The 17,485-nt window shown below is 39.4% G+C and overlaps 1 protein-coding gene across 1 annotated transcript in view; it reads left to right on the forward strand.

Annotated features, from left to right (window-relative positions):
• DNAH10 (dynein axonemal heavy chain 10) overlaps positions 1–17,485 on the forward strand; it is a 50,356-nt gene that overhangs the window by 7,656 nt on the left and 25,215 nt on the right. The window contains exons 11-40 of the mRNA XM_066331805.1: positions 363–532; positions 1,223–1,374; positions 1,759–1,923; positions 2,387–2,594; positions 3,464–3,620; positions 4,758–5,234; positions 5,392–5,550; positions 5,870–5,995; positions 6,076–6,178; positions 6,407–6,585; positions 7,152–7,363; positions 7,651–7,807; positions 8,263–8,496; positions 8,598–8,720; positions 9,451–9,684; positions 10,188–10,411; positions 10,907–11,176; positions 11,279–11,462; positions 12,301–12,435; positions 12,855–13,007; positions 13,592–13,780; positions 13,887–14,033; positions 14,602–14,793; positions 14,959–15,077; positions 15,225–15,383; positions 15,670–15,805; positions 15,918–16,040; positions 16,221–16,355; positions 16,664–16,877; positions 17,122–17,241. Of these exons, the coding sequence (XP_066187902.1) occupies positions 363–532; positions 1,223–1,374; positions 1,759–1,923; positions 2,387–2,594; positions 3,464–3,620; positions 4,758–5,234; positions 5,392–5,550; positions 5,870–5,995; positions 6,076–6,178; positions 6,407–6,585; positions 7,152–7,363; positions 7,651–7,807; positions 8,263–8,496; positions 8,598–8,720; positions 9,451–9,684; positions 10,188–10,411; positions 10,907–11,176; positions 11,279–11,462; positions 12,301–12,435; positions 12,855–13,007; positions 13,592–13,780; positions 13,887–14,033; positions 14,602–14,793; positions 14,959–15,077; positions 15,225–15,383; positions 15,670–15,805; positions 15,918–16,040; positions 16,221–16,355; positions 16,664–16,877; positions 17,122–17,241 (5,356 nt within the window). The remainder of the gene's footprint in view (positions 1–362; positions 533–1,222; positions 1,375–1,758; positions 1,924–2,386; positions 2,595–3,463; positions 3,621–4,757; positions 5,235–5,391; positions 5,551–5,869; positions 5,996–6,075; positions 6,179–6,406; positions 6,586–7,151; positions 7,364–7,650; positions 7,808–8,262; positions 8,497–8,597; positions 8,721–9,450; positions 9,685–10,187; positions 10,412–10,906; positions 11,177–11,278; positions 11,463–12,300; positions 12,436–12,854; positions 13,008–13,591; positions 13,781–13,886; positions 14,034–14,601; positions 14,794–14,958; positions 15,078–15,224; positions 15,384–15,669; positions 15,806–15,917; positions 16,041–16,220; positions 16,356–16,663; positions 16,878–17,121; positions 17,242–17,485) is intronic.

A 17,485-nucleotide genomic window follows, 5' to 3' on the forward strand; every position in this document is an offset into this window, starting at 1 on the left:
CTTGGGACTGAAGTTAGGTAGAGGCAGGTTTCCAGCAGAGATCTTGCAGAATTGTGTTCCTACTGATCTTTTGTCTGACTCTGAATTTCCTCTGGGATTTCAGTTGTAGCTGTTGCAGCAGTGTGTAAAGACAGGTGATTTGGTTTGTTTCTTGTAATCGACAGCTGAAAAGGTAGTTCTGTGTAATTTCTGATCCAAGAATGCTGAGGCTACTATCAAATTTTAAAGGCATTTCCACAAGCTCTGAATGTCAGTCATTCTGACTTTTACCTTCTGCCTTATCAAATGTCTCCAGAAACTCACCTTTACCTTGTAATGCAAGTTTGTTCCTCTCCATTCTGCTGCTCTTTCTTGTGCTGTAGACCTCTACAACAGAGGACCCTGTCACCACCAAGAAAAGTATCTGCTTCACTCTGAATTTTTCTCCTGAAATCCTGGAGATTATCACTGAAACAAAGTACATGGAACAACTAGGGCTTCCAGTCCCAGAAATGGCGAGATATATGGCATTACAGGAAGACAAATACCTCAGGTAATGCTGGAACAGAATATCTGCTCACACACAAGCTTATGGCTGCATTCCAAGTGATTTCATTCCAAACTGGAACAGGCCCTGAGTCATCACATTTTGGAAATATGAGAGCCCTTAGTGATTCTTTTTTTTTTAAGGGTACAATTTCTAATGGCCATGTTGGATAGATAAGCTTTTCTCTGGCACTCTTTGCATCTTTTATGCCGTAGGACTGTTATACAAATTAACAGCTTGTCCAAATCTGAGAGGAAAATAATTTGCAATTAATTGTTACTGCCATTTAGATTTCAACTCCTTTCAACTCAGTATTGCATTCTTTCTGTACAGCCTTGGGTAAGTCAGTTGTGTCCAAATTATCACAGACATTTAGCACACCAACGTGCCAGTAAGTCCCTAAGTGGATTTTAAAGTTCATAATGTGCTTCAAGCTGGAGCTGTCTCCATATCTTTCTGAGCTGGGGCAGGAGAGGTTTGTCCAACACTACTGCAACCATATGAAACTTCTGTTTTGCTTTCAGTGGGAAATAAATTGCACTTATAATCAATACATATTCACTGGTTAGTTCTGCAAATTTTGCTTTATATGGAAGTCTGAGTAGAGTAGAATGATGGAAGTTCTCTGCTCTTTGGTGGAGTTTGGGGCTGTTTTTCAAGAAAATAATTTCTTTTTGTGTTTCTTGCATTCCTCAGGTACACAAGTAAACTGAAAGCCATGCTGGATCGCTATCACAAATTAATGGAGATGATGAATGAAGCAGAAACCAAACTTCTTGATCAGTATGTGCAAGAACTCTGGAGAATGTTGAAATCCGGACACAAAAGACTCACGTGGAAGGCTGTAGGTAATGGTGATACTATTTTAAAATGGCCTTAGATGCTTATTTTCAGTTTAAAACATCTCCTCAGTTCTGCAGTCTATTTTTTGGTGAAACATATGATCCATCCTCTTGCCATAGGACAGAATAGCAGGTTAGACAAACTCTGATCCAGGAGATATTTCTTATGTTTTTATTATATTTAAAATACTTGAGATGGTTAGAAACCCTTAGCTAAAAGCTGTAAGGAAGCAAGATGAAGGATTAGCTGAGAAAACATCTAATCTATGATTTGGCAGAACCTTGGGTCATTCTTAGAGATAAAACATGTCTGGTTGTGGCAGTTTTGATGCATTAATGAAATACTTGTTTAAAGAGAAAAAAACACAAATAGTTATAATTTATTTCCAGGTATTGGTGAATTTATTCTCCAATGTACACAAACCATTGGGAAGTTAGAGTTACTTGTCCATCAGATTCATAATATTTCTGAAGACATAAACAGCAAACTTCAGTCCATTGAATCAACAAATCTCTTTAAGTTTCCACACCCAGAAAACGGTGACGAGCATCCTGGTAAGTCTTTATGTTTTCCTTTCCAAGCTCTGTGGTGTTTTATTTTTCTTTGTCTGCTACTTTGTGTTTTTAATTGCTAAGATCAACCCTTTTAATTGTTACCAAAGCTGGTTATAGTAGTAATTCAGTGTGTAACAGAGGATGGAACTGGTTTCCTCAGATGGGAATGGCAGTGAGCTGGTTGTCTGCCAGATCTTTCTGTCAGTTGAGTGGGTGATGGATCACATTTTTTTTCAATACTTTGTAGCTGTACAAAGATTGCTATTAAATAATTGACTCCAATTAAAATCCATATTTCAGAGGGCTGAAATATTAATAAATTAAGCTTTACTAAGGGAAGATATTTTTTATCATTGTATAAGATCAATTTCATATTCACAAATAAAACCCAGGTAATTATTCCAGTAGACAAAACTGTTAGATCTTTTGCAGTTAATAATGCTATTTTTTGTATCTGTTGCAGGACCAAAAGAATTTTTTGACTATGTTAAGTGTGAACAAGTAAAAGAAGTGGAACAACTGGTTAAAAAGTATTCTGCAATTCCACAATTGCTAATAGAAGTTGAAAGACGAGTTGCCAGTACAAACAGTGGCAAATCTCCAAAATTAGCTTCCTATTATGCATATTGGGAAAACAGGATTTGCCAGGCGTTGACACAGTTAATTGTGAAGTAAGTCAGTTGTTTGCTTTAATGGGTTTCCAGTCCTCTTCAGGTTCTCCTGGATGTGTTTATAAGTGTGTGGACTGACATTCTGTTTGAACCCATCAGTGACTTACAGTTTGTGGAAGATTTTTATTTCTACTGGGTTTTTTTCTTCTGAAGAATGGAGAACTGATAACAATCTGAGGAAACCCAGATTCTGAGAAAATGGGTATTGGCATGTTATTGGCAGAAGAGAGAAATAAGACACGTTTTCTGTAACACGTGTAGTTGCATTTCCCTGGTTCATCTCTAAAATCAAGGTTTTGTTCTCTTAAAGAACAATGATTTTGAGAACTCGGTATCTGGGTGCCAGACCTCTCCCTGTACTGCATGGGACATGAGTGCAAAAACAAAGGTTTTACTTGTTCTGCAGTAGCTGAGGCCAATGCTGGAGCAAGATATTATGAAGGCTCCTCTCACAAGCAAGGTATTATTGCAATACAGCTTTGCAGCTCTGTTTTAATATCTGTCTGAGCTTCCAACCATCTCTTCTTCCCATGATCCCTGTTCTGTAATCTGATCCACGCCCAGATGACTTTGCAGTGATTTCTTGTCTGGGCTCTTGCAGTGAAGTTGACCCCAGTCTCAGGATCCTTTTGCACCAGAATATCTCCATTCATTCCTTCCAACAGCTTCTTTTAGCAAGTCAGGCTTTTGCATTAAATCAGTGGGACAGTTTTTCTCCTAGACACATCAGTGTTGGCAGCTGGAATCAGTGATAACTCAGGTTATACAGATCTAAGCATACACTTGAAAATTTCAGCCTCTCTTGGACATTTTCCCTGGGGCAGCACTTGATTATTTCTCTCTTTGACACTATTTTTTTCCTTTCTCAGGAATTTACAGACTTTTAATGCAGCTATTGTTGCAAATGTGCCACTGTTACAAATAGAAGTGGTTTTATCTGTTCCTGAGATAACCCTGCAACCAAATGCCAGTGAGATTGAAAAAATGACTCTGCAATCTATCCAAGACTGTGTTGAGGTCACCAAGGTGATTTTTGATAAAGATTTCTTTTTGCTTCCAGATTTTGCTTGTGATTATAATGAACTAATTTTATGCTTGAGTAAACATAAATGTCAATGGGGAGATTAATTTTGCTTTATCTTGAAATCAAAATATCCATTGGTCTAATTTTACAGATTGTCCTAATTTTACAAACTGATAGTCAAGGGAAAAAAAAAATCCATACAACTTTTACTGAGATAAAATTGTTGATTACTTTTACTTTTTAGCAGTTTTGCCAGTGTAAGGATATGATTTGGTTCTGTAAATCAGCATACATCAGAAGGAAGTAAACTTTTCAGATTGCACTGCAGGTGTTGCTTTCTGATGTATGAATAAGCTGGTGGAATAAGGAACATGAGTGACTTCCTCTACACTACATTACATTACATGAGAAGCATCAGAAAAAAAAGTTCAGAAAATGTTGGAGAAAGGCATGTAGGACAGCAAATACCTAGATGAAGTATCTAACTGACTGGTAATGATGTAGCAATATTTTCCTGCATAAATAGTTTCACACTGAACTGCTTTCCTGAAAAGAGGCCAAATAATGTGACAATGTTCCTGCCCTCTGCTGATGGACAAATGATTCCAGATGTCACCTGAAATGAATAAATTCAGTTTAAGTGTGCTTTTTTTGCCGTGCTCCACTGCTGCATTCAGACTGTTTGAGCCAATACCTTTTCCTCTCTGTCACGTTTATTGTTGCTCAGCAGAGATTTTAGAAGCAGATTGAATAATGCATGGAGAAGTTTTGTTAGGATGAAAACTTCTCAAGTTGATGGGGAAGTGTGATCTCATTTTTGCTGTCAGAAAAACAACTGATTTGAGAAATCACTTATACCACTTCCTACATTGTGTACTAAATAATGATGAATTCCTTCTCTGAATGGGAAGAAAGCTTTGGAACAGGCTGTGCAGGGAAATGGTGGAGTCTCCATCCCTGGAGGATGTGTAGATGTGGCACGTGGGGACAATGTACAATTTAGGGGGTGACTTGGCAGCCCAGGACTGCTTGCCCTCAATGATCTTAGAGGGCTTTTCAACCTAAATGATTCTATGAATGATTTAACTAAAATGACTCAACAAGGTGATTGTTTTCTGCCCCTGTCTTTCAAACTCCAGCATTTCATACGATGGATGCACGGTACATGTATTGAATGCCCTCCTCAGCACGTCAAGGCAGATGAAGTTGTCACTTTCAGCTTTTACAGTGACGTCTCCCAGAGCCCTCTGATAACTGAACAGGCTGTTCTCATCACTCACAATGTCCACAAACTCCTGGCTTCTCTCAGCAAGTGTTTGAACCAATGGGAGAGGTATGAGCTGCTGTGGAAATCAGACAGAGACACAGTGCTGGACCGTTTAGCTGCAGAAAAGCCTGCCTGTGTTACCTTCGATGAGCAGTTGCAGTTCTATATGAAGATAGCTCAGGAAGTGACTCAACAGCCCTTGATTATAGATGAACAATTTATCAGGCTTCAGCTGGCTCCTTTGGCCTCTGCAGTGCAGGAGAATGCTAAAAGCTGGGTGATGTCACTTGGGAAGTTGCTTAATGAGTTAGCAAGAGAGGAGCTCTTCAGCCTTCGAGATGAGATTCAGGTAGATGTTTTCAGTTTGGGGTGTTTTTTTTTGTTATCTTTATCATGTAGACTAGAAATGAAGCTGGCATGTTATTTGCTTGTGTTTAACTTATTATTGTAATTCTGACAATTGCTTTGTCAGTGCTGATTCTGGAAATGATTTTTACTTTTTACAGAGATTATCAGTGAATGTGAATAGACCTCCTGAAACCCTGGACGATCTCAGAGTTGTCCTGAATGCATTTGGGGTGGTCAGAAGCATATCCACGGATGTGGAACTGAGGTACTTGGAGGTTGCAGAGAGATACAGAACTCTTGCAATGTACAATATTCCGGTAAGTGCACATCTGATCAAACCTTTCAGATCTCAGCTAAGGGAACAAATGCCTCATGTGTGAATGAAGAAGTGTTTTCCTTTTAAGACGTGTTACAGATTTAGTGTTGTTGAGGTTTGAAGGCATTCCCTTCTCAAATCAGTATGTCCACTTTAAAATGGACATATGGCATGTCTTTAAACCTGATTAAGCTCACTTCAGTACTGGTTTTGTGTTTTGCAAATTTATAACGTGATCACTTATTCCTCAGTTTGTTGTGAAAGTGTGTATATCTTATATAACTTACATCTTGTAAGTGTTGCTACTTGTTTTGTTTGAGGTGCCTCAAGAAGAGCAGGCGAGGTCTGACAGCCTTAGGGGAGCGTGGGAGACTCTCTTGATGGAAGCAGCAGAAGTCTGCCGCCACCTGGATTGTAAAGGAGGTGTAAAAGAAGCCTTCACAAAGGTAATATTTGTAATTAGCATCGGAAACAATTAGAAACGGAAACTACTTAATGGAATTTATTTAAACGCTGCTCTTTTTAGGTGACACAGCAACAAGTTGAGGACTATAGCAAAGAGACAGAAGATTTTTTCCAGAAACTCTTGACTGAGGGGCCTGGTGTTGTTGGGGATGATCTTGATAGAGGTAAATGTATTAATGTGTGCGATGTTTTGAAAATATTAGTATTTGGAAAATTCAAATTTTATGTAAAACAAGAAAATTATGCTTTTCTTATTAAAATACAAACTCATCAGCTGGGAATGTGAACATTTTTAGTGCTGGAACATCTACAGTCTATCTGCAAATTCTGTCTTATTTATTTCCCATGAACCCTGTGATGATCTAAATGGAAAAATTCCTCTCCTTTCCCAGGACTAGAACTCATGGCTATGTTTGAAAAAGAATTAGAGAGACTGGAAAAAAGGCAGCAGGAACTGGGCAGTGCTCAGAAACTTTTGGGCATGCCAGCAACAGCATACCCAGACTTAATAAAAGCACAAGAAGATGCAAAAGCCCTGAAGCAGGTCTATGATATTTATGCACAACTAAAAGTGAGTGTCACTCTGGGTCCGCAGGGACACACGTGTTCATGCATAAACACACAGCAAAGGTGGGGGACAAGAGGAGGCTGCATTGCCTCCTGGTTACTGTCAGCTCTGAAGCCTTTACATGCAATAAACTATGCCCTGTGAAATGATTTTAATAATATTAGTGCAGCACTGTCAGTGTCTCCATGGTGGACCAAACAAATCTGCTCATCAGATGGGAACAGACTTCTCCCAGCCTCTAGTAATTATTGGATGGTTCCTAATCAGTTCAGGGAAGCTACTTTTGGATATAGGATGTGTACAAGTGCCAGTGGGTATCTCAGGCTTTAATTATTTTTTAAGAAGTTTTATTTTTCCAAAATTTAAATGCCCTGTAAAGTATGTTCCTGTTCTCCATATTTTTTTTTTACTATTTTTTATACAACTGACTGTATTTGGCTACGAATCTGTCTTGGACATGGACTTGTCTCTCCCCATGTTTGTAAAATGTTAATACAATTGCATTTTGGGGGTTGAAACTAAAAGGAATATGATTTTTTTTTTTCCCGTCTTAATGTCCTTGTTTCCAGGCAGCTAAAGAGGAGTGGTCTCAGACACTCTGGATAAACCTCAATGTCAGGATTCTTCAGGAGGGAACCGAAGGATTTCAGAAAGTCCTTCGGAAGCTGCCCAGAAAAGTGCGGGGACAGCCAATAGCTGTCCAACTGGATAAAAAACTGAAGGCATTTCTCAACTCCATTCCTTTGTTGCTTGATTTGAAAAATAAAGCTTTAAGAGAAAGGTTTGTTTTGATTTATTTACATCACTATGCATAGAAGTATTTGATGTTAGAACTTTCAGTTTCATTACTGGGGTAGTGCCACGTCCTGAAGCTTGAAACTATTTCTGGCTAATGAGCTTGTGTAATAGCATGAAAGATGCTGCCATGACTGGGATACTTTATGTATTCAAACTGGTAGTTCTTGTTTTAACAGCAGAATGCTGAACATGAGTTCATTATTATATGTTACAGTTATTTGTGGTTTTTACTGTATCGTGGTGTTAAACTGATGTGTCAATTTAAAACAGGCATTGGGAAGACCTTATGGAGAAAACAGGAACAAGGTTTGAAATGAAAACAGAAACATTCACTTTGGAAAATATGTTTGCCATGGAACTTCACAAACACAAGGAGGTTATTAGTGATATAGTTGGAACTGCTGTTAAAGAACTTGCCATTGAGAAGGTAATGTATTGAATTACAGAATCATAGTAAAACTCGAAAGACAAGGATGACAACAATCAGTTTTATTTAAGATTTTTAAATTGGGTTTTAATGACTGCAAGTTTGACCATCTTCAGGGAGGTGCCATGAGCTACCTGAGCTAAGATCTATAACTCTGTTAATGAGCTCCTACTGGCACAGGATGCTTGCAGAATTGGGTTTGGCAGCAGCATGTTGGATTTCTTTGACTGCAGGAAGAGAGTTTGTCCTATGAAAATGGATCTGAAGAAGGATCCATTCTCTTCCTATCATGCTTTGAAAGAGACATTTCTTTATAAACCAGAGTTAGAAAATCTGTGCAAAAAATTTTGCTGGATTTGCTGGTTTTTTTTTTTTTTTTTTCTTTTTCTTTTCTAGGATTATAGTTCTCTAGTTTTTGAAGACTGAAATGTGCATCCTTTTATGTTCACATGCAGGGAATTAAGGAAATAATAGAAACCTGGGAAAATATGAAATTCCCTGTAGAAGTATACACCAAAGGCACTGAGGCACGAGGCTATATTCTGGGATCTCTAGAGGAAATTTTGGAGATTCTTGATGACAACAATGTCAATCTTCAGAGTTTTTTGGGCAGCCGATTTGTGGGTCCTTTTCTTTCATCTGCTCAAAAATGGGAAAAAATTCTGTCACTGATCAGTGAAGTAAGCGAGGTAGGAGGAAAGTTCTGGACTATATAATTAATGTTTATTATTTATAATCCAAATTTTCCATTGTACTTCTGTTTCCTCTTACGATAACTTTTGATTCTTAGATGTGGATATCAGTTCAGAGAAAATGGATGTACCTGGAGAGTATTTTTGTTGGTGGAGATATCAGATCACAGCTTCCAGAGGAAGTCAAAGTATTTGACCGTGTAGACAAGATGTTTAGACAGGCAAGTAACTGACTTGTGATCACCATAATTATTTAGTGCATTTTGCTTCCAGTTCCACAGTTACTTCCAGTGTTCTGTGACATGTAATACTGAAAATGATGTGCTATAATTCATTGAATGTGAGATTGGGAAACCCAGGAATTTTGTGTTTTACTTTACATCTGTCATAACCAGAAGAATTCTCCTGATTTAGCTAAGGTGAGCAGAGGTGAAATCCTTGGCTGGCAGCATGGGATAGGCAGAATCTCCTTTTCCTTTCATTGTTCACAACTTTTTACTTTTACCTTGATAAGAAAAGCTTAGATGTGTTCCTACTGATTGAGGACCTATTACGTGCTAAAAAGGCTTTTCTGCTTCATGCCACTGTTCCCATACTAAGCACATTTTCCTGGTATGAATATGGCTTACTTTTCTGTTTCCCATGTGCAAAATTGAGAGTACTGTGATTTTGAAATGTGATTGATCACTTCTTGAAGTATCATTGTGTACAGGAGCTAAGTCTGGTATGTGCTTAAGCTGGCCTGACTTGCTTTTAGAACTGTATCTGCAAAACTACCTTCATGTTTTCATACAGCACTGCAGCACCACAAAACCATTTCAAAACCTTTGATTCAATTCCATAGGGACCTGTACTACTTGTGCTGTTCTCATGCTTTGTCATTAATTAAATATAATTTAATATAACCTATTGCTGTTCTACATTTTCTAAACTTCCTTTCTCCCTGTGTAGATAATGGATGAAACTGTAAAAGACCCGACAATAAAAAAATGCTGTGAAACCCCAAATCGTCTGTCAGACTTCCATCATATAAACAATGTGCTGGAGAAATGCCAGAAAAGCTTGAATGATTATTTGGATTCCAAGCGAAACGCTTTCCCAAGATTTTTCTTTATATCTGATGATGAGTTGCTCAGTATCCTTGGCAGCAGCAGTGCACTCTGTGTCCAGGAACACATGATAAAGGTACAATGTCTGCCTTTCCACAGTGCCTTGTGCTTTTAGGTGCTTTAAAAAGTTTAACAGTCTGTACTGTTCATGCTCATAAGGACGCATGAATATTTTTAGCATGTAAAGGGAATCCTGGTAGCATTTTGAAGAAGCATCTGAATAACCTGAGCAAATCTGATGCACAGTCTCTGCTGCCTCTCACACTAGTTGGTAGCAGTTATGGGAGAGGAACATTCAAGATACACCAGAATGATTTATCTTTAAAAAACTTCCCTCATAGATTGTAGTTCCTCCTAGCTCTTATTTTCTAGGAGAAGAAAAAAAAATCGATGCCATTTGGGCCTGATTATTTGCTTGATATTCTGCAGTTCTGCTGCTGGGCTATCTATCAAGCATTTGTATTTGATTACTTAGGAGTCAGATCCATTTCTCTGGAGGAGAGCCAGGGCTGCATGCACTTACATCCCGGAGGCTTTGTTTCTAAAATGCCGGTGAATTCCTTGGTTGGTGCATTTCAGATGTTTGACAATGTAGCCTCGCTGAGGTTCAAGGACGGTGACAATGATGAGAAGATTGCCACGGCCATGATCTCAGCTGAGGGGGAGGTGATGGAGTTCCGGAAGGACGTCCCTGCTGTGGGCAGAGTGGAGAACTGGATGACAGTGGTGCTGGAGGAAATGAGACGGACCAACAGACGCCTCACCAAGGAAGCCATTTTTCGATATTGTGAAGACAGAAGCAGGTGAAGCAATCAGTGTCAAGGATAACACAAATTACCTTCTATGTTAGTGATATAGATATATAGAAAAGTTAAGGCATAATTTTACAATCCCTACAAAATTTAGTCTGTGTTTCTCTAGGTGGAGGGATATGAATACATTCCCACATACTATTTTAACCAACCGTGAAGAATGCATAATCTGTCATATCTATTTTCCTAAATCTTGAGTTTTATTTTTGATGTTGTGTGTTCAGTAGGTTTTTCTCACAGTGAATACCAATTGGCAATTTTATACCTGGAACAAGCAGCTTTTCCATCAGAATATTTCCTAGGCTTTTGAAATCCCACACCATACTTTTAGAGAATTCTGTATATCTCTGAAAATTTTGGCTCGTGTTGTAGCTGTTGCAGGAACAGGAGGAAATTTTTTGTTGTTGTTGTGCTTTTTTCTTCTTTCCTGATCAATTACTTAAAATAAACAGTAACTCAGCTTCCCTCACTATGTGTTTCCCATAGAGTTGATTGGATGTTGCTCTTCCAAGGCATGATGGTGCTCGCTGCTAATCAAGTGTGGTGGACCTGGGAGGTAGAGGATGTCTTTCGGAAAGTGAAAATGGGAGAGAAGCAGGCGATGAAATTTTATGCTAAAAAAATGCACAGGCAAATCGATGACCTGGTTACCCGCATTACGATGCCCTTGAGCAAAAACGACAGGAAAAAATACAACACTGTTCTCATCATCGACGTGCACGCCAGAGACATCATCGATGTGTTCGTCAGAGACAGGTAAACACAAACACACCACCACCTCCAGCTCCTGAGCACAATGCAGATCCAGGCGCTGCAGCGCCATCCTTTTGAAAGCTGACGTGAGCTCTGTGGTGGCAGCATTCTGCAGGCTCAGGAGTTCGAGTGGGAGAGCCAGCTGAGGTTTTACTGGGAGCGCCAGCCGGACGAGCTGACGGTGCGGCAGTGCACCGGCGCCTTCTCCTACGGCTACGAGTACATGGGGCTCAACGGGCGCCTCGTCATCACCCCGCTCACCGACCGCATCTACCTCACCCTCACACAGGTGACACCCTCAGGGACACTGCGCTGACCACTTGGTACACCTCCACGGTCACCTCCTTGTTTGGTTGTTGCCTCTTCCTGCTGTCTCCCGGTGTGAGCGCTGAGGTGGTGGAATGGGGTTGTGATATCCTTTTGTTATAAATGATAAGAAGCCGATTCAAAAGAACAGAATTTATTTAGCAAATTAAAAAAACCCAACAATTAAAAGCCACAATAAAATTTGATAACATTGATCAAGTGCTGGGTGGGCAGAGTGACAGTAACAAAGGTACCATCCAACCTCAGCCACACACCACTGGGTCTCGGCGTACAGTTTTTGTACAGTTTATACGCCCTGAGGCTAAGTCCATTGAAAGTCCAAATATTCATGTATCTCTTTATTTCCAAGTGAGGTCTTGAAAGGGGTTCCCATAAATATGAAAAGACGTTGATAGTCTTCCTGGATCTTGTCTTTGGGGTGCAGATTTGATCATCATGCAGATCCCCCACCCAGATTAATATCAGATGTCAATCAGCTGTGAAGTGGAGGCCCATCATTGATGAATGGCCCATCTCCAGTCCGGCCATGTCATTTCTGTTGCAAATGTGGTTTCACATCTTGCACCACAGGTCTTGGAATCTCAGAGATGCCCTGGAGTAGCTTTTTAATAGACCAAATCTTTGATACACGAATGTATACATTACATTTACCACACTTTCTCGCCTTGTTTCCTCAAAGACGATGTAGAAGGCGTTCACAGATAGAGTTTTTTGTACCCAAGGGTTCATTTGTGGGTTTGTTACCAGCCTAATGTAAATCTAATCCAAGTTTTGCTTTGGTTTTTGGTTTATCTTCGAAGGCTCTGTCGATGTTTTTGGGAGGAGCACCAGCAGGGCCAGCAGGAACAGGGAAGACAGAAACAACCAAGGACCTGGCCAAAGCGCTGGGCTTGCTGTGTGTAGTGACAAACTGTGGAGAAGGCATGGACTTCAAAGTAAGAGCTGAAGATCTGTGTTCTCTGATAAAATGCCAATTTCTGCCCTTTATCAGTGCCCAGGATAAGGACATACTCTAAACTTCTACATAAGTGTCTCCCTTAGAGCTAGCATGCTGTTTGATAATTAAATTTAGTAAAAAAAGTCAATTTTGAATAAATTCCTGAAGGAATTTCAGGCCCTCTCAAGCAGGGGAACAATGACTGTATGCTCACATACTGTCATTAAACACACATATGTGTGTGTTTAAGTTTATGGTAGGCAATCTGCACTTGGAAGTTATTATTTCAAGACCTTATGACTGATGAACATCCAGAGGTTTATCCACCGTTAAGAATTCTAGCATGCTCCAAAGTTTTTTGATGCTGAATGTTTTACATAGTCACTACTGAGAAGTTTTTCTTGTTGTTCCTTTTAGGCAATGGGTAAAATTTTCTCAGGCCTTGCCCAGTGTGGGGCATGGGGATGCTTTGATGAGTTCAATCGCATCGATGCTTCTGTGCTTTCAGTCATTTCTTCCCAGATTCAGACCATCCGAAACGCTTTGATGAATGGGTGGAAAAGATTTCAGGTAAACATTAAAAAAGAAGAGTAATTGTGAAGGCTGATCTTGGTTTTCAGGCCAAGATACAGGGTTAGACCCCATCGTTAGATCAAAGGGCTGCTGCTTCTGTAATTCACTTTGTGCTGAATATTTTAAACTCCTAAGTATGTAGTTTTGGTTTGAAAGATGTTAAATCCTTGCTGATTGCCAAATCCTTTGCTAGGTTCTTCCTTTGTGAAACGAGATAAAAGTGATCTTAATAGGATAATAGCAAGTTAATGGGGTAATTGTCTGGTAGTAATGAGGAACAGCAGTAATTTAACTTGATGTGGATTGTAAGGCTTTATTTACTGAGGCTTTATTTACTGAGGCTTTATTTACTGGTGCTTATTGGAATTCAAAAACCTCAGACAGAAAATCTGAAGTGTGTGAAATATCTTAAAGAAGGTACATTCATCCCACTGTTTGTATCAGGATGACTGTCTAAAGCTAAATATTTTAGCACTTTGTCCTAAATGGGTGCCCCAGTATTACTGGTTTTCTCTTTGAGCAAATAGTATTTTTTTTTGGTTCCTAATTCACGTTGTTCTAATGTTTTCTTATGCCTTTAGTTTGAAGGACAGGAGATTGCCCTCGATAGTCGTATTGGCATTTTTATTACAATGAATCCTGGTTATGCTGGCCGCACTGAACTCCCTGAGTCTGTAAAAGCTCTCTTCAGGCCTGTGGTTGTTATTGTACCAGATCTTCAGCAGATCTGTGAAATAATGCTGTTTTCTGAGGGGTTCCTTACAGCAAAGGTAAGAAAATTCTGTTGTTACCTATACCCATGTACCCACCCATGTTTGCATGGCCAGTAAGTAATGATGTCCACATTCATGATCATTTAAATTAAATCTCAAACAGGTCCTGGCCAAAAAGATGACAGTGTTGTACAAGCTGGCAAGGGAGCAGCTTTCTAAACAGCATCACTATGATTTTGGACTGAGGGCCCTTAAGTCAGTGTTGGTAATGGCTGGAGAATTGAAAAGAGGATCAGCAGATCTCAGTGAGGTAGATTTGCTGCTTAGTTACCCTGGGCATATAATCTTTTTCATTAGAAAGAGAATGTGCTTCCCTATCTGATGTAGTTTGTTTAGTTTGGAAATAGGAACACTGGTGTTATTTGTCTTATTTCACTTCATTCTTACTGAGTTTCATTGTGCTCTCTGCCACTATAACTCCAGTCAAAGTAGGGAAATCTATGGAAAATGAGATTTTTTGCTTCTTAACTCCAGGATGCAAATAGCCAGATGAATATCTCTGGATGACTAGCAAAAAACTGATTTTTGAACAGTGAGTGCTCCAGCTTGGGGAAGCTGTGGTGTGGTCACTGCAGCCATTTGGCATTTGATTAACATGGTAGAAAAAGGCAGTGTATTATTCTTAGTTATTTGATATCCTTAATGCATATAAAATAACCTCTGTTGTTTCCACTAGAAACTGATGACAAAAAACCATTCTAAAAGCTATACTGAAATAATGGAGCGATGGTTTTTAAAGATTTAAAGTTTGGAAGTACCTAATTTTAGCTGATTAATTATCTATTTGGTAAAGATTGATTTTGCTATGTTTTGTCTAGGAAGTTGTACTAATGAGAGCTCTGCGAGATATGAATCTTCCTAAATTTGTGTTTGAAGATGTTCCTCTTTTCCTTGGCCTAATCTCAGACCTGTTTCCTGGCCTGGATTGCCCTCGAGTCCGCTACCCTGACTTCAATGATGCTGTAGAACAAGTGCTGGAACAACGAGGTTATATTGTTCTGCCAGACCAGGTATAAAAAATGTTAATTACTTGAGGTTTTGTTTTAAACATGAGGCTGCAGGTGTGTTGTTGCTCCCTGGAGTGGCTCCAGGAAAACTTATGTGATACAGACCAGCTGCTAGCCTTGTCCAAAGATTTATGACAGTAGTCTACTGAATCTGTGTTTATTTTTCAGGTGGATAAAGTAGTTCAGATGTATGAGACAATGTTAACTCGTCACACCACAATGGTGGTTGGACCTACTGGAGGTGGCAAGACAGTTGTTATTAAAACCTTGTGCCGTGCCCAAAACAAGTGAGTGTAGAATATAAAATGGTACAGTCTGTATTACTCAGTCCTGTCCAGTCATGACAGGATCAACAGCTGCCCAGAGTATTTGCTTGGGTTAACATGAAATGGCAGTGTGACATTTTACTATTGCTTTTCTTGCTGTATCTTTAGGCTGGGATTATTGACAAAGCTTTACACACTGAACCCTAAAGCTATGAGTGTGATTGAGCTGTATGGGATCCTTGACCCTGTCACACGAGACTGGACAGATGGAGTCCTGTCCAACATTTTTCGGGATATCAACAGACCTACTGACAAGAAAGAGAGAAGGTAGGCAGCTAGAAATCTCTGTGGTGGTTTTGAGATCCTGGAGTTTACATCAATTAAAAAAAAAGGCACTATTTAGAAAAACAAATGCTAAATAAATAGAAAGTGTCTAGGGGTCTTTCTGTCTTCTGTGAGTTTCTAGTCTCAGTGAAACTATGCAATTATAAAAAATGCACGGCAGACTTCAAAATAACTGGACTGACAATGGCACCATTGATGACACTTCTGAATTCAGAAATATGTTAGCAAAATCAGAGATCAGTCAGTGCCCCATGGCTCTTGTACACAGGTACATTCTCTTTGATGGAGATGTGGATGCTCTCTGGGTTGAAAACATGAATTCTGTCATGGATGACAACAAGTTATTGACCCTGGCCAACGGGGAGAGGATTAGGCTTCAGGCACACTGTGCTTTGTTGTTTGAGGTAAGAAATGACTGTGCCATATCATTCACAGGAAGGGTTAGATGCAGATGGGGCTTCAAAGCCTGACAAGCAATTACTGTGTATCAATATTTTGTGTGTTTTTATTTTACAGGTTGGGGACTTACAGTATGCATCTCCTGCCACAGTATCCCGCTGTGGGATGGTCTTTGTAGATCCTAAAAATCTGAGATATGAGCCCTACTGGCAGAAGTGGGTCAAAGAAAGAGAGAATGAGGTGGGAATTTCTGCACTTCTTCAGAGAATATCTGTATTTAACACTGAACGGTAGTTTAGGTCTTTGGTAGAAGTGATTCCTTCAAGAACAATCATATCTGGTCAGCCAGGTATTGATGGGAAGCGCTGCTATCAAAATTTTCCTTTCCTGCTGAATTATTGTCTTTTTTGTGTTCCTTAGATGGAGAAAATAGAATTGGATCGTCTGTTTCAGAAGTATGTGCCCTACCTTATTGATATGATTGTGGAGGGAATTGTGGATGGCAAACAGGAAAGAAGGCTGAAGACCATTGTTCCTCAAACAGATTTAAATATGGTAAGAAACAGAGAATAAAGACTGAACATGTTCAACTGAAAAGAGAACTGAATTATGGAGAAAGTAAAACCTTCCCAAAGAAAGCACAGGAAGGGAGTCTGTGCTGAAATGTCAGTTTGCTGCTGATGGGCAAGCACAAAGAGACTCCAAACCATTTAGCACCTAACAGTGCTCTTCTACTGAACTTAATACACATAGCAATAGATCCACCTGTAAGAACAAAAGACCAGCAATCAGCTGAAAACATATTAAGAGTTCTCTTGCATTTAATGGCAATTTTGTTTACAGATTTGTCCTTTTTCCAACAGATTGTGCAGTTGACTGTGATGCTGAAAGTCCTACTGGTGCAGCCTGAAAATCCTGATGTTCTGGAGTGTTTTTTCTTGGAAGCTTTGTATTGCTCCTTAGGTGCTTCTCTTCTTGATGCCGGGAGAATTAAATTTGATGAAAACGTTAAACGTATTTCCTGCATGACTATTATTCAGGATGAGAACGTCCTGGCTAAGCCAGGGGAGCTGCCAGGTAGGATCTTGTCATAATTTAATCTGAATCCCATTCATTGTAGTAGAAAAGTGATAGTTTTCATGAAGGTGCTAGAGGAAAGGAATTTTGGTTGATGCCTTAGTGGGTTAAATGGTTTGTAAATCGAACAAAGTGCTGCCCAGCTTGGCCTATAATCTTACTTTTCACTTTCATCTCAATCAGATGGTTCTCTTAGGAAATATTTCAGTGTCCAAAAAACTTGCAGTTGCTTAATGGTTTGCAGGTCAGCTGCCAACTTTGTATGACTTCCATTTTGATGCATCTCAAAAGAAGTGGGTACCTTGGATGCAACTTGTTCCTGAATATATTCATGATCCTGAAGTGAAATTTCTTGATATTCTGGGTGAGTATAAGAAAAAATACACTGATGATGTGCTTTTAATTCATAAATGTGCCACCACTAAGTGCATGGCACTTAACATGAGACATCCTTATTCTGTACTGAAGGTCATCTACTCAGGTTCAGTTTCTTGTGATGACACAAATCAGTTTCTTTTCATAGTAGTTTAGCAGTCATAAAGTTGATGTTTACAGCATTGTGTAATCAAAAAGTGAGGAAAGGATGAAAGCACAATTCAGTTAATGAG

The sequence above is a fragment of the Sylvia atricapilla genome, chromosome 17 (genome assembly GCF_009819655.1).
Source record: "Sylvia atricapilla isolate bSylAtr1 chromosome 17, bSylAtr1.pri, whole genome shotgun sequence".
Lineage (NCBI taxonomy): Eukaryota > Metazoa > Chordata > Aves > Passeriformes > Sylviidae > Sylvia > Sylvia atricapilla.